This window comes from Nycticebus coucang, chromosome 10 (genome assembly GCF_027406575.1).
Source record: "Nycticebus coucang isolate mNycCou1 chromosome 10, mNycCou1.pri, whole genome shotgun sequence".
In the NCBI taxonomy this organism is placed as follows: domain Eukaryota; kingdom Metazoa; phylum Chordata; class Mammalia; order Primates; family Lorisidae; genus Nycticebus; species Nycticebus coucang.
Window position 1 is genome coordinate 43,088,542 of NC_069789.1, and position 17,134 is coordinate 43,105,675.

General features: G+C 36.7%; 1 protein-coding gene across 1 annotated transcript in view; it reads right to left on the reverse strand.

The window, feature by feature from the left end:
• Window positions 1-17,134, reverse strand: part of RRP15 (ribosomal RNA processing 15 homolog) — a 49,919-nt gene that overhangs the window by 13,892 nt on the left and 18,893 nt on the right. The window contains exon 4 of the mRNA XM_053607919.1: window positions 14,323-14,524. Within this exon, the coding sequence (XP_053463894.1) occupies window positions 14,323-14,524 (202 nt within the window). The remainder of the gene's footprint in view (window positions 1-14,322; window positions 14,525-17,134) is intronic.

Consider the following 17,134-nt stretch of genomic DNA (forward strand, 5'->3'; position numbering starts at 1 on the left):
CTAGACCTCAAAACTGCCTCCCTAATCTGATTTCTTTTTTCTATTCACCCCCAATCCACTCCATCCCCACACAACCTTAGTTCAGGTTCTCCCCTCTTGATTTGATCATAGCAACAGCCTCCCACTAGTTGTTCTCCTGACACCTTCTTTCCATCCTTCAGCTCTTTCTTTTCTTTAAAAATATTCAAATCTGATCAGATCACTTGACTGATGGAATTGACCTTCAAATGCCTAAGGACTAAAGTCCAAATTCCTTAACAAAAGACTTAAAATCTAATCCCAAATTACTTCCTCAGAATCCCTTTTTCTAATTCCACACTGATTAAGAAAATAATCTATATTATAATTTCCATGGAAAAAGAAAATAGAAAGAAAAAGATAAAATATGTAAAAAATTATAGAACAGGTAGGCTTTTTTCCCTTTACCTTGTTTGCTTCATGCTGTTTTTTTGTTTGTTTGTTTGTTTCAGTAGAGCGCCGTGCTAAAAGCAACCTCCAGCTCTTGGGCTTAGGCAATTCTCTTTCCTCAGCATCCCGAGTAGCTGGGACCACAGGTGCCCACCATAAGGCAGTTTGGCTGGGGCCAGGTTTGAACCCACCACCCTCAGTATACGGGGCCAGCGCCCTACACACTAAGCCATTGGCACCATCCTGCTTCATGCTGTTTAAACTCAAAGCTAAGTTTCTTATGTTCTTCTGGAAAATATTCCTCTTGAGAATCCTGTTTCCTATAAATATCCCCACAGCACAATTTTTCCAACCCTAATACTTCCTAATTTCATGAACAATGTTAAGTATGACCCAGAGCACTTACTAAAATCATTCGGCAAAGGGTTTCTCTTCTTGTTTCTAAATGAAGTAATTGCTGATTCATATCATAAAACTAAACCTCCACATAATCTGACATTCAATGTTTTACCAAAACTTCCTACTTTTAGGGAAAGGTCATTCTTTTCTTAGCCTTGACACTTCTACTAACATTATTCCTTTCCACAGCCTTATCTGTTTCACAAAAATATAGACAAAATAAAATAAAGTAAGTCCCTAATGTTGATTTGACAAAATTTATTATGACATGATTTGAAGGTGCCCAGAGAAAACAATGGGCATTATTGAGAAGCAGACACCAGGCAACCAATGCAGCAGTTAGCGCCTAACCCCTCCACATAAGCACTGCAATACAAGGAATTTTTAAAAAGAAAAGAAAAACAAGATTGTTAAATTTGTGAATGCCAAAGGTGTAATCTGTTTACATTTATTAAAATGATATACATCTTCTGTACAAATGACCTGGCCTAACATGATGAACAGGATGTGTAAATATTACCTAAAAAAAACTAAACCTTAAATATTAACTGAAGAAGCAGCTAATTTTTTAGACTGCAAATTACTTAGAATAATAAGTGCTCTAAGCTCTAGATAAAAGCTTTCAGATCTATCTTAACTGTTCTCTCTTCCACAATGAGACATCAAGTACCCTTTTGTTTTACTTTGTAATAATCCAAGCTCAGCTCCAAAGAATCAAGTATACTGACTAAAATATAATTTAACAGTTTGACATCTTTTAATGTATGTATAAGTCTTCTAAAAATCTCAACAAAAATGAACTTTAAAGAAAGTAATTGTACCATTTTGTCCCTAAAGAAGGTCTTCTAAGATATGAGTTTCCATGTACTTCACCATAGAAATAACTACCGCATGTAATAAAATTAAGACATAAATATAAATACAAAATTCTAAGGATAAAAATGTTATTCAAGTCAGGAGGATCAGAGGATTAAAAATATCTCAATAAACAGTCAATGACAGGGAAGGCCAGGCTCAGTGGCTCACGCCTGTAATCCCAACACTTTGGGATGCCAAGGCAGAATGATCACAGACCAGTTCAAGACTAGCCTAGGCAACACAGTAAGACCTTGTCTCTAAAAAAAAATCGAAAAATTATTCAGGTGCGCTAGTGCATACCTACAGTGCCAGTTACTTGGGAGCCTGAGGCAATAGGATTGTTTAAGCCAAAGGTTCTCAACCTGTGGTTCATGACCCACAGGAACTGTATTAAAGGACTGTGGTATTAGGAAGGCTGAGAACCACTGGTTTAAGCCCAGGAGTTTGAGATTATAGTGAGCTCTGATGACTGTACCCTAGCCTTGGTGACAAACTGAGACCCTGTCTCAAAAAGTTTAATCCTCATACTGTGGGAGCCCAAGGCAGGTGGATTATTTGAGCTGAGGAGTTCGAGAACAGCCTGAGCAAGAGTGAGACCCCAGTTCTAACAAAAATAGAGAAAACTAGCCAGCCTGGTGGCACATGCCTGTAGTCCCAGCTACAAGGGAGGTTGAGGAAAGAGGACACCTGAAACCCAGGAGTTTGAGGTTGCTGTGAGCTACGATGATGCTATGGTGACAGAGTGAGACTCAGCCTCAAAAAAAAAAAAGGAAGGAAGGAAGGAAATGAAACACATGAAGAAAGATACTCCAATCTGGACATCAAAAATGTTGAAGATGATCATAGTTTCAAATGAAAAAGGCAGACTTTTTTTTTTCTTTTTTTTTGCAGTTTTTGGCCAGGGCTGGGCTTGAACCCACCACCTCTGGCACATGGGGCCAGCGCCCTCCTCCTTTGAGCCACAAGCGCTGCCCAAAACAGACTTTTAACAGCTCCTTCCACTGAAGGTACAGTTCACAAAAATATAAAAATATGAAATTAGTCAAATATAGATGTAAAGTGTTAAAAGTACACATATCATTAAAAAAATTATAAATCATAAATTCATAAGCATATGTAACTTGTAAAGAAATGAATCTGAGTAATTCTGCATATCTATCAGATTAAAAAACAAAAATCAACATACTAGACATCCTTTATAAGCATACACTCTCCTGCTTTCTCAGAAACAATGCTAGATAGACACACGCATGTGCACATGTATCTAAATATCTAAAGATCCATATCGACTTTGTTTCCAAAGATACAAGTCCAGACAAATAGAACAGGTGTCTATATCTGCTTTGTATTGGACAATTCCTCTTTATAAGGCTAAAATTTTATAAAATGTTATAAACAAGTATATTTCAAGTAATTTACCTCAAAGCATAAACAAGCCCATTATCTAACATCTGAAAGATTATTGTTTGTGAAATACTTTATAAGAAAAAAATTTTTTTGAAACAGAGTCTTATTTTGTTGTCCTAGGTAAGGTACCATAGCATCACAGCTCACAGAAACCTCAAACTTTTGGGTTCAAGAGATCCTCTTGGTCTCAGCTTCCAAGGTAGCTGGGACTACAGGCATCCGCCATAACACCTAGCTAGTTTTTTTATTTTTAGTAAGATGGGGTCTCACTCTTGCTCAGGCTGGTCTCGAATTCCTGAGATCAAGAAACCCACCCGCCTCAGCCTCCCAGAGTGCTATGATTACATATGTGAGCCACCCTGCCCAGCCACTGCATAAGAAATTTCAGACTACCAATAATTCCATCAAAGCAACAGGCAACTATGATAAGATTAACATTTCTATTTTTAAAGTAAAAATATCTTCCAGTTAAACATCACACATACATTTATCTTCACCACTTATTGAAAACACAATAAAAACAAGGGTATAAAAGTATACGAACAAACAAGGAAACCATATGTAAGACAGGAGGTGTCTGTTGCCAACAACTTTTGAGGTGATGAAAACTGGATAAAAGAGAGGTAATCAATTACCAGAGAAGAAAAAGCTAATACCTAAGGAAAAAACAAAAGGATCTGTGTCAGAAACTGGAGGCAACTAGAGAGTGAGGGGAACCACACACAGTGAAGGGTGTGATAAACGGGGAACACTGGCTGATAGTCTGTATAGCAGCTGCACTCTTAGGTCCCTACCCCAGCTTATGATGGGGAAGTGACTGACTCTGTGTTTTGCTGACATGTACAATAGTTTAGTTGCTGAAGATATTAAATAACAGAGGTCTCGAACTCTTGAACAATGGTTAATGTAAAGAGCTTTTATTGAGCAAAGCTACAAACTGAAAGCTCGGAGCCCCAATAACCATTCCAAAATTCTGCCCCAGGAATGTTGGTAGCATGTTTCTCACCACATAGGCAGCATGCTGTAAGATTCCTCTCTCGGAAAGACAGAGATTCCAGAAAAAAGACCTATAAAAACCGAAATTCAGGCATCCCCCAATGAACAAATATTGAATATAGAACCAATATTAAATATAGAACCAATTCTACTCAATATTCCCATTGCTGACTCCAACCAGCAAACTCTGGGTTCACACTCAAACTTTTAATCAACTCCTTAGTACTTTGTGCTTGAATATGAATAGGCAATACAGACCACTATGCACTTGAGGATGACCTCCAACTGGAAAGAGACCAAAATAAACTGCAAAAATAATCTCAGAAAAGATTAAGATATAGAGCAGAAAAAAATGAAAACATGTAGAATTAGTTTCTTAACTATATTAATGAAATAAACATAGCACTCTAATCAAGAAAGGAACAATTAAAGAATAAAATGAACTCTTCAAAATTTAAAGATACAAAAGCAGGTTTTTCTCTTCAACTCAATATAAGAGCTAGAAATCAGAGAACTTCACCAAAAAAGGGTCAGAAGTAGAAAATTAGAGAAAAAAATTTATGAAAACCAGAGGATCAATCCAGAAGACTCAACAACAAATTAACAGAAATTCCAGAAAGAGGAAAAAAAAGGAAGACAAACATAATCAAATATATTAAGCCAAACAAACAAAACAACCTGCCTAGAAATGAGGACCATGAACTTTCTGCTGGACTGATGATAGATCACACCAAATGTCCAGCACAAGAATGAAAAAAAGCCACCCCCGTGTACTACACTGCAAAATTTTTGAAGAGGGATAAAGAAGATCCTAAAAGGTTCCAAAGAGTAAAGAATCAGAAGTCAGAATAGCACTGAACCTCTCAATGACAAAAGACAAGATATAAGAAAATTTATTTCAAATTTCTAAGAGAAAATCACTTGCACATGAACATCTATATTACGTGAATATTAATTTCCTGTAGTTGCCATATTAAATTACAAGCTAGATAGCTTAAAACAACAGAAACAGACTCTCTCACAGATGTGGAAGCTAAAAGTTAACAATCTAGCAAGGCCTCATTACCTGGGGGTGGGGGGAAGCTTTTGGGGGAGAATCCATTCTTTGCAGCCTCCTCCAGCTTCTGGTGGTTGTCAGCACCCTGTGACTTGCAGGGCATGGCTCTACCTTACACCCTGAGGTCACACTCCCTACTCTGCTTCTGTCTGTCAAATCACTCCTGTGTGTCTAAGAATCACTCCTGTATGTCAATGGCCTTAGGGTCCATCTAGACCAGAGGTTCTAAACCTGTGGGTCATGACCCACAGAAAATGTATTAAAGGGCATTAGGAAGGTTGAGAATCACTGATCTAAACAATTCAGGATTACCTCTTCATCTCCGAATCCTTAACTGCATCTGCGAAAACCCTTTTTCCAAATAAATGCATTCACAAATTCTAAGAATTAGGACATGAATATGTCGTTTTGGAAGCCATATATCAAGCCAATGCATCAATAAAAACTAAGAACACCTATACTCCTTCCCAGAAAGCTACTGATAACTATGCCATGACAAAATGCAGAAGCAAGCCATAAAAAAAGAAGACAGGTAGTCCAAAAAATAAAAGCTACTGCAAAGGCCAGAGAGGAACGTAACTCCCAGTGAAGGATAAAGCAACGTCACAAGGTGACAGTGCACAGCAGGTAAAGACCAGTCTAGACGACAGCAGGAGACAAGATGAGAAAGACACTACTCAGAATGGCTTTTTCTAAAAAATGTGAAGGACTTTGATGCATAAAAAAACTAAGAAAAAAAGAGGCAAATGTTAACTCCAAGAAAACAAAAACTGTAAGAAAATAAGTTGAAGAAAGTAAACATTATTATTGCATACTGCTTTGCTCAGTAGTGAATAATATTTACATTGAAGACCAACTTATCCTCCCCCCATAAAAAAAAAATTTATTTTTTTTAAGACAGGATCTGGGTAGAGTGCCATGGTGCCATCATAGCTCGCAGCCATCTCAAACTCTAGGGCTCAAGCGATCCTCTTGCCTTAGCCTCCCTAGTAGATTTTCTATTTTGAGCAGAGATGGGGTCCTGCTCTTGCTCAGGCTGGACCGACTTACACTATGTTAGAAGGACAAAATGTGGGGAGGTCAGAAAGTGAAGGGAAATGAAGATACTAATTCTTTACTTTCATAAAAAAAAAAAAAATCTAGTGGTGATAAGAAACACTGTAGTATAAACATTATTTAAGATATGGTGATAAATACTGAAAGAAAGACCTAAGAATTGAAAATGGTTACCTTGGGGGTAAAGATGCAAAACAAGGGTTTAGATAAGTGTGGTAAAGAGTAGTGGTTACTTTATATAATTATAAGCTCACTCCTGATACTGTATGTACTTCTATTGCTTTGATAATAAAATTTGAAATCTCTAATTCAGAAAAAAGAAACATATTTTGAGAAAAACGATTTGTTCCAGCCTGTCAAACTTAAGAAATATTTGTCACATAAAAAAATCTTCCAACCAAAAAATGCCCTGGTCCAGATGGCTTCACACCAGAATTTTATCAAACCTTCAAAGGATGAGCTTATTCCTATACTACAGAAATTATTCCAAAAAGTTGAGGAGGAAGGAATCTTCCCCAACATGTTCTACGAAGCAAACATCACTCTGATACCAAAACCAGGAAAAGACCCAACTAAAAAGGAGAACTTCAGACCAATTTCACTAATGAATATAGATGCAAAAATTCTCAACAAAATTTTAGCCAATAGATTACAGCTTGTCAGGAAAAAGTCATACATCATGATCAAGTAGGTTTCATCCCAGGGATGCAAGGCTGGTTTAATATACGCAAGTCTATAAATGTTATTCACCATATCAACAGAACCAAAACCAAAGACTATATGATCCTCTTAATAGATGCAGAAAAAGCATTCGACAAAATCCAGCATCCTTTTCTAATTAGAACACTGAGGAGTATAGGCATAGTGGCACATTTCTTAAACCGATTGAAGCTATCTATGACAAACCCACAGCTAATATTTTACTGAATGGAGTAAAACTGAAAGCTTTTCCTTTTAGAACTGGAACCAGACAAGGTTGTCCTCTGTCACCATTACTATTCAACATCATGCTGGAAGTTCTAGCCAATACAATTAGACAACACAAGAAAATAAAGGGCATCCAAATCGGAGCAGAGAAAGTCAAACTCTCCCTCTTTGCTGATTTATATGATCTTATACTTAGAGAACCCTAAAGACTCTTGGAAGTCATTAAAAAAATACAGTAATGTTTCAGGATATAAAATCAATGTCCACAAGTCAGTTGTTTTTGTATATGCCAACAACAGCCAACATGAGAGGTTAATTAAAGACACAACTCCCTTCACCATAGCCCCAAAGAAAATGAAATACTTAGGAATATATCTAACAAAAGAGGTGAAGGACCTCTATAAAGAAAATTATGAAACCCTAAGAAAGGAAATAGCAGAGGACTTTAACAAATGGAAGAACATATCATGCTCATGGTTGGGAAGAATCAACATGTTAAAATGTTTATACTTCCCAGAGCAATTTACCGATTCAACACCATCCCTATTAAAATACCAACATCCTATTTTTTTTTTTTTTGCAGTTTTTTGGCCAAGGCTGGGTTTGAACCCACCACCTCTGGCATATGGGGCCGGCACCCCGCTCCTTTAGCCACAGGAGCCGCCCCCAAAATCTTATTTTCAAGTCTTGGAAAAAATGATTCTGTGATTTGTATGGAACCAGAAAAAAACCCCATATAGCTAAGGCAGTTCTTAGTAATAAAAACAAAGCCAGGGGTATCACCATACCAGATTTTAGGCTGTATTACAAGGCCATAGTAGTCAAGGAAGCGTGGTACTGGCACAAAAATAGAGACATAGACATTTGGAATTGAACTGAAAACCAAGAAATGAAACCAGCAACTTACAGCCACCTAATCTTCGATAAACCTAACAAGAACGTCCACTGGGGGAAAGACTCCCTATTCAATAAATGGTGCTGGGAGAATTGGATATCCACATGTAAAAGACTGAAACTGGACCCACACCTTTCTCCACTCGCAAAAAATGATTCAAGATGGATAAAGGACTAAAATTTAAGGCATGAAACAATAAAAATCCTCAAAGAAAGCATAAGAAAAACACTGGAAGATATCGTCCTGGGGAAAGATTTTATGAAGAAGACTGCCGTGGCAGTAACAACAACAAGTGGGATTTAATTAAATTGAAAAGCTTCTGTACAGCCAAAGAGACAACAACCAAAGCGAATAGACAACCTACCCAATGGGAAAGGATATTTGCATATTTTGAATCAGACAAAAGCTTAGTAACTAAGATCTATATAGAACTTCAATTAATCCATAAGAAAAAAAACCAACAATCCCATACATCAATGGGAAAGAGAGATGAAAAGAACCTTCTCTAAAGAAGACAGACGAATAGCCAGCAAACATATGAAAAAATGCTCTTCATCTCTAACTTAGAGAAATGCAGATTAAAACCACCCTGTGATATCATCTAACCCCAGTGAGAATGGCCTATATCACAAAACCTCAAAACTGCAGATGCTGGCACGGATGTGGAGAGAAAGGAACACTTTACACTGATGGTGGGACTGCAAACTAATACAACCTTTTTGGAAGGAAGTATGGAGAAACCTCAAAGCACTCAACCTAGACCTCCCATTTGATCCTGCAATCCCATTACTGGGCATCTATCCATAAGGAAAAAAAAGCCTTTTATTATAAAGATACTTGTACTAGGCTGTTTATTGCAGCCCAATTTACAATCGCTAAAATGAGGAAATAGCCTAAATGCCCTTCAATCCAGGAATGGATGGGCAAGCTGTGGTATATGTATACCACGGAATATTATTCAGCTACTAAAAAAAAAAAATGGAGATTTTGCAGCGTTTGTACTAACCTGGATGGAGGTGGAACACATTATCCTTAGTGAAGCATCACAGAAATGGAGAAGTCTACATCCTATGTATTCAACTTTGATATGAGGACAATTAATGACAATCAGTGACATAGTGGGGCATGGGGGAAGGGACAAGCAGACAGAGAAAGAGGGAGGGGGTGAGGGTAAGGAAAAGAAAAAAATAATAAGAAGAAAGAAAATACTAATTCTCACACAAATTGGATTTGATCTTGACTAAAGTACATTTCTTAAACATTAATTTTTACTTCAACTTGTTAATATGTTGTTTAGGACACAGGATACTGCAGCCTCATTTATAAATGAATGATGTTTGTAATTTCCCCTTTATAATAATATATTTTTTCTAACTTTAATATCAGGTGTATCCAGATTAAGTAGAATGATTTTGAAGTATTTCTTCTATTTCTATTGTCTATAAAACTCAGCATGATCTATTTTTTAAAATTATCTTTTATCTTTATTTATAAATATTAGTTGTCTATTCTGATACTTTGAGAAAAAAATAATAAGAAGTAGTTAACTGATGACTCCATACTGAACCTCAGAGTCAAAGCATTCTGTAATAGACATATTCTTACTTGACAATGTGAATGTTACTTTCTTTGCATTACCATTATTATTATTGCTTAATACTGTGTTGCAGCAATCGTCTGATTTCTTTTCTGAATGTATTTGTTTTCCTTCGTTTTTTGTGAGGTTTTTGTCCCTGGTCCCTATCTTAAACATCGTTATTGTTGTTAAAGTTTAAGCCTTTTTAATTTTGTGAAGGCAAAAAGTGGAAGCCTAATGAACACATGTATATGTTAAAAAAAAAAAAAAGAAATACTTGTCACAATGTCTCTGTATTGGGTATCTTCACGAAATGTGAAATTTCTAAGAAAATTATTGAAAAAGCATTCTTTAAAATAAATTCCTAACTCATTAGGAGTAAAAAGATTTTAAAAAAAGAAATCCCACCAAAACCACTCCTCTAATATGACAACTACAATGGACTCAACCTCTATAACCTACATTATTACAATTCTATCTATATCTAGATTTACTGTAATATAAAACTGTGGGCTCTTCTTGGTTTTGGACATAAGACTTTAATGTCACAATTATGAATAAACAAAATGAATTAACTGGGAAAAGGGACTGAAGTCATTACAATGAAGATGTTTCCAAATTGGTATCCTGACAGCCGCCAGTGAATCCAGTTTTTATGTGGGTAGTCTCTAATTTTACAGATTTTACAGTATTAGAAGTACTAAATAAAAAAAAAACCTATCTTTTGAATATCATTACAACCCAGAGAAGGGACAAGTTTTTTTGTCACACTGTGTATGAGAAAAACGGAGCATTTATAAGGAAAGGGCACACAGCTACGGTTCTCGGTCAAAGAAAAATAAGAGACAAAAGGGCAAATGTTATTCTCTACTTTCTTACTATCTCCCTTTATCCAGTTAATCTATGATTCATCCCCATGATTAGATCTGGCACACCAAATCTACCCCCACCTTTGCCTCCCCTCCTTCCCTTTAACTGCCTTAAAAGTCCACCCATTTCAAGTAACACACATAGACATACTTACCTATGCTCTAAATAAGTATCACTACAGTTACTTTGAAGGTCCCTGGACAAATGAGGGTAGCCACTTAATTTCTATTTTATTGTAACTAGTGTAGTTGATATTAACATGTAGTCTAGACACACTAATCTAGAATCTGTCCATTGTCAATTTAATCTCGTTAACTTATTTATCTGAAGCCCACACAAGATAGTACCTGGTACAAACATGCACTTAAATATTTTTATATCATCCAGTCACAAATAGTATAGTACTTTTATAGTTAATCAGATGCAAACTCAAACACAATTTTTAAAAAAGCGTTTTCCAAAAATACGAACTCAAAGTGAAAACAAACATTTTTAAATGAAAGAAATATGTCAGGGTATTGGTGGCATGCAACAGATTAGAAACAAATTATCTTTAGAGCAAAACCACTTTGGCTTGAGTCTCAAGCAGTTTTTGATTTTGTCCAAGATTAATACTATGGCTGTGATCACTGAAGTAGAAAAAAAGGAAGTCAAGGGCAAATGCAAATGATTAAGAAAGAAAATGCAATGCCATTGAAAAGAACCTGTCATATATTTTCATAATTCATGAAAGAAAGAATCCCATAGCAAAAATAAACATTCTCTAAAAAATTACTTCAAAGCCAACAGGAATAAGAAAAAAAAAGTCTTACTATCTTTCCGCTAGTTCTTTCCCATCCCATGCTACCCAATCTTTCTCCAGTTCTTACAGTAAAATGTTAGTAGTAAGAACAGAGCCTGGTAAGGCCTTTTAACTATATAGTATAAATCCCCACACATAGTGTTCAAATGTTTATGATTACTTCTGATAGACACTTTAAAATAGCAGCACTAGTGAGAATCATTATTATATAAATAAATCAGAAAACTTTCATCAAAATTTGGTAAAATGGCAACATAATCAAGAAAACTGAAAAATACTCCGACCCTAGTCTAGCACGAAATTCCTAAATTCTCTTCTTGCCAGGGTTTCAACTGTTTTCCCAAAATATAAACAAAAAATATATGACAGAGACACTCATCTCCTAATTGATTAAAGTACTTCTTGTTGTGAACAGAAATCAAGCCCTCAAACACAACTGTGTACTTGGCTTTAATTAAAAAAAAAACAAATAAACAACAAAAAAAAAACAGCCCTTCTGAGATTAAAGCACATTTCAAAAGTTTTCACCTGGTACATAAGAAAGGCAACCATTTAGGTACACAGGTCAAAGCTGGAGAAGCAAAGTTATCATGCCAAAGATGTGTTCTTTACCTCCCAACCAGCTGAACGTCACCAAAGCTGTCTTAATGCAAAAATGACTTTCTACCCTTATTTCATAAAGCTCTGACTCTTCATACTTTACAAATTACATACAATCACAATTACTTCTATGGATGAAAGCCTCAAATTTAAAGCTGTGGCCCTCACTTAGGCTTCTATTCTCCAATATGCACAACTGTAGGATTTCAGATAGGAGATGTAAACTCCAGCTCTAAAAAATGTATCTGAATCTGGTTGTTTCCTAAGTTCTAACAGCAGGGGTTTGAGACCCATAATCAGGAACTTCCATACTGACTCAGTCATCACCAAACTAAAGAATCCAAACCTTTGATTTGCATTTCTCTAATATATAGAGATGATGAACATTTTTTCATGTGTTTGTTAGCCATTCGTCTGTCATCTTTAGAGAAAGTTCTATCCATGTCTCTTGCCCATTGATATATGGGATTGTTGGCTTTTTTCATGTGGATTAATTTGAGTTCTCTATAGATCCTAGTTATCAAGCTTTTGTCTGATTGAAAATATGCAAATATCCTTTCCCATTGTGCAGGTTGTCTCTTTGCTTTGGTTATTGTCTCCTTAGCTGTACAGAAGCTTTTCAGTTTAATGAAGTCCCATTTGTTTATTTTTGTTGTTCTTGCAATTGCCATGGCAGTCTTCTTCATGAAGTCTTTCCCCAGGCCAATATCTTCCAGTGTTTTTCCTATGCTTTCTTGGAGGATTTTTATTGTTTCAGGCCTTAAATTTAAGTCCTTTATCCATCTTGAATCAATTTTTGTGAGTGGGGAAAAGGTGTGGGTCCAGTTTCAGTCTTTTACATGTAGACATCCAGTTCTCCCAACACCATTTATTGAATAGGGAGTCTTTCCCCCAAGGTATGTTCTTGTTTGGTTTATCAAAGATTAGGTGGTTGTAAGATGTTAGTTTCATTTCTTGGTTTTCGATTTGATTCCAAGTGTCTATGTCTCTATTTTTGTGCCAGTACCATGCTGTCTTGACCACTATGGCTTTGTAGTACAGACTAAAATCTGGTATGCTGATGCCCCCAGCTTTATTTTTATTACTAAGAACTGCCTTAGCTATACGGGGTTTTTTCCGGTTCCATACAAAACGCAGAATCATTTTTTCCAAATCTTGAAAGTATGATGTTGGTATTTTGATAGGAATGGCATTGAACAGGTAGATTGCTTTGGGAAGTATAGACATTTTAACAATGTTGATTCTTCCCATCCATGAACATGGTATGTTCTTCCATTTGTTAATATCCTCTGCTATTTCCTTTCTGAGGATTTCATAGTTTTCTTTATAGAGGTCCTTCACCTCCTTCGTTAGGTATATTCCTAGGTATTACATTTTCTTTGAAACTATGGTGAAGGGAGTTGTGTCTTTAATTAGCTTCTCATCTTGACTGTTATTGGTGTATACAAAGGCTACTGACTTGTGGACATTGATTTTATATCCTGAAACATTACTGAATTTTTTGATGACTTCTAGGAGTCTTGTGGTTGAGTCTTTGGGGTTCTCTAAGTATAAGATCATGTCGTCAGCAAAGAGGGAAGAGTTTGACCTCCTCTGCTCCCATTTGAATTGAGATATCATCTAACCCCAGTGAGAATGGCCCACATCACAAAATCTCAAAACTGCAGATGCTGGCGTGGATGTGGAGAGAAGGGAACACTTTTACATTGCTGGTGGGACTGCAAACTAGTACAACCTTTCTGGAAGGAAGTATGGAGAAACCTCAAAGCACTCAACCTAGACCTCCCATTTGATCCTGCAATCCCATTACCGGGCATCTACCCAGAAGGAAAAAAATCCTTTTATCATAAGGACACTTGTACTAGACTGTTTATTGCAGCTCAATTTACAATCGCCAAAATGTGGAAACAGCCTAAATGTCCACCAACCCAGGAATAGATTAACAAGCTGTGGTATATGTATACCATGGAATACTATTCAGCTATTAAAAAAAATGGAGACTTACATCCTTCGTATTAACCTGGATGGAAGTGGAAGACATTATTCTTAGTAAAGCATCACAAGAATGGAGAAGCATGAATCCTATGTACTCAATTTTGATATGAGGACAATTAATGACAATTAAGGTTATGCGGGGGGAAGCAGAAAGAGAGATGGAGGGAGGGGGGTGGGGCCTTGGTGTGTGTCACACTTTATGAGGGCAAGACATGATTGCAAGAGGGACTTTACCTAACAATTGCAATCAGTGTAACCTGGCTTATTGTACCCTCAATGAATCCCCAACAATAAAAAAAAAAAAAAAAAAAAAAGAATCCAAACCTTTAAATTAGGCTATAGGTATGTAGGAATTTTAATAAAATTTGAAAAAGAACTGTAATCCTATGGTGTTCTTTTCCATCTCAAAACTCTTATTTTGCGTTGAAAAAGTCAAAGCAAAGTCAGATACACTGAATCCTACATGAAAGTCTTACCTGTTTGGCTTTTGAGCTCTTCCTAGCTGAACTCGTCTCATTTGTACTTCCATCCATTCCTCTCAAAACACTGATGAAATCTTTCTTGGAAACACCTGATACCAACTTAGCACGCCGCCTAACAGAGCCTCCAGCTTCTTTAACCTTTTCATCAACATTTTTTTGATGTTTCTGAACAGCATTAAATAATTGCACCACACCCCTACAGAATATAAAATGACCAGAACAATGTAGTTAAGTAACAATTATGCTAAAATACAAATGCTGAGCTTAAGAACACTGGATTTTTGCAACCAATTTCAGAGAGGGTATTTATACCCCTGCACTGCCTTTGTGTCTCCATTTCTCTCACCTTCTCTCCATCATGAGAGGGACCCACTTCCAACTCTCTTTGGAAGTGCTCTAAACTTCCTCTTTGTTCTTCCTAAACAAAATCTCTCTTTGTTACACTGACACTTGTGCAAGTTACTTTGCTCTCTATTCATGTTGCCTGTTCAGCTCCAGTTTTACTTCCAGTTTCCATTCCTTTTTACTTTTCCACGATGCCTTGGTTGAACATTCTAGCTTAGCAGAGTAATCAAACCAGGTCAACTGGATTCGGGAAACTGAAACCCCCAACACCCAACATGATCAATGAAACAAAATTAATGAATTATTGCTAATTGTTGAAGATGGGTGATGTGTATGTAGGGATTCATATTGTATTAGTCTTTCTATTTCTGTGTCTTTAATAAAAAATAGCCTTTTGTCCTGGAAAAAAAAAAAAAAGAACAATGGATTTCCACTGCCTAGAAAAGTGGCAAGCACTTAACAAGCGCTTAAATGAACGAACTGGATAAATGGTTAAATACATCTTAAAAAATGAACATATGTTTCAATAAATCAATATAAATTTCTGAATAGAGAAATAAATGTGGATTCATATTTTAACAGCTTTGGTTTTTCTAAATCAATTTTTGTGAAATTAGAACTAAGAATTACTTTTTTTTTTTTATAGACAGAGTCTCACTTTGTCACCCTTGGTAGAGTGCCGTGGTGTCACACAGCTCACAGCAACCTCCAACTCCTGGGCTTAGGTGATTCTCTTGCCTCAGCCTCCCGAGTAGCTGGGACTACAGGCACCCACCACAACACCCAGCAATTTTTTGTTGCAGTTTGGCCGGACTGGGTTTGAACCCACCACCCTCGGTATATGGGCAGGGGCCGCCTCTGAGAATTACTTTTAACACAAACCTCTACTTCTCAGAATATAATTACATAATGATTAAACACATTATATAACGTGTAATGGAGAGAGCACAGTCTTTACAGTTAGCAGTCTAAGCATTTGACTCTAGGAATGATTTTCTGGATCTCAACTTCATCTGTAAATTAGAAAAATAATGTCTGACTAGCTTAAAAAGTACTCAGCTATATTATCTTCACTTTTTATTTTTTTTTTTTAGAGACAGAGTCTCATTATGTCGCCCTTGGTAGAATGCTGTAGCGTCACAGCTTACAGCAACCTCAAACTCTTGGGCTCAAGTGATTCTCTTGCCTTAGCCTCCCAAGTAACTGGGACTACAGGAAACCACCCCAATGCCCAGCTATTTTGTTGTTGTTGTTGTCATTGTTATTTAGCTGGCCCAAGCCAGGTTCAAAACCACCAGCCTCAGGGCATGTGGCCAGCACCCTAACCATTGAACTATGGGAGCCAAGCCTATCTTCACTTTTTGTGTTATGAAACTAATTTTAAAATCCTACTTTAAAAAGTATTTATTTTAGGGCAGTGCCTGTGGCTCAATGGGTAGGGCACCAGCCCCACATACTGAGGGTGCCATGTTCAAACCCAGCCCCGGTCAAACTGCAACAAAAAATAGCCGGGTATTGTGACAGGCACCTGTAGTCCCAGCTACTAGGGAGGCTGAGGCAAGAGAATTGCCTAAGCCCAGGAGTTGGAGGTTGCTGTGAGCTGTGACACCACGGCACTCTACCAAGGGCGATAAAATGAGACTGTCTCTTTAAAAAAAAAAAAAAGAAAAAAAAATATATATATATATATTAAAAAACTCTGTTCTATAGTTAAGTTCATGCCAAGGTGAATTCTGAAAAACCAAAACTAGCAGTGTCCCATAAAGGAGCCACATGTGACTAGTGAGAATTTGAAATGTGGCTAGTTTAAAGTGGTATATGCTATAAATGAAAATACATAGGATTTCAAAGTATGAAAAAAAGAATTTTTAAATCTCGTTACTGTTTTACATTGATTACATGTTAAAATGATATTTTTAATATAGTTAAATAAAATATGTTACTAAAATTAATTTTACTACTTTCATTTTACCTTTATCAATGTGGCTATAAGAAAATGTTAAATTATAAATGGGACTCACATTCTATTTCTACTGGGCAGGGCTAATTTAGGCCATTATGATCCATTACAGCTTTAAAATTCTATAACCTATGAATTCTCTTGCTGTAATAATTGCTGAAAGAGGCGATCCACCACAGTCTCTGAGCATTTCTGCAGGTTCTTGCAAGGTTTTTCAAAAATGAAAGGCCCTAACTGCTCTTTCCCCAAGCCATTTCTCAGGGTTGTATTTGCAGTAAGTAGCATTCCCCCTCCCCCACTCCACCTCCAGACAAAGAGCAGGCTTGTTACCAATCACTATAAAAGAGACTGATTCCCAAGCCGAGTGATCTTCTACTATATCACAAGCCACTCACATGCAGGCATCTATTTAGAGCACCTGCATTCCCCGTAGGACAAAAGAAACCAGTGAGAATGTGAAGTTCCTGCTACTGCTTTAGCCATGAGTAATAAAGTCCTTTA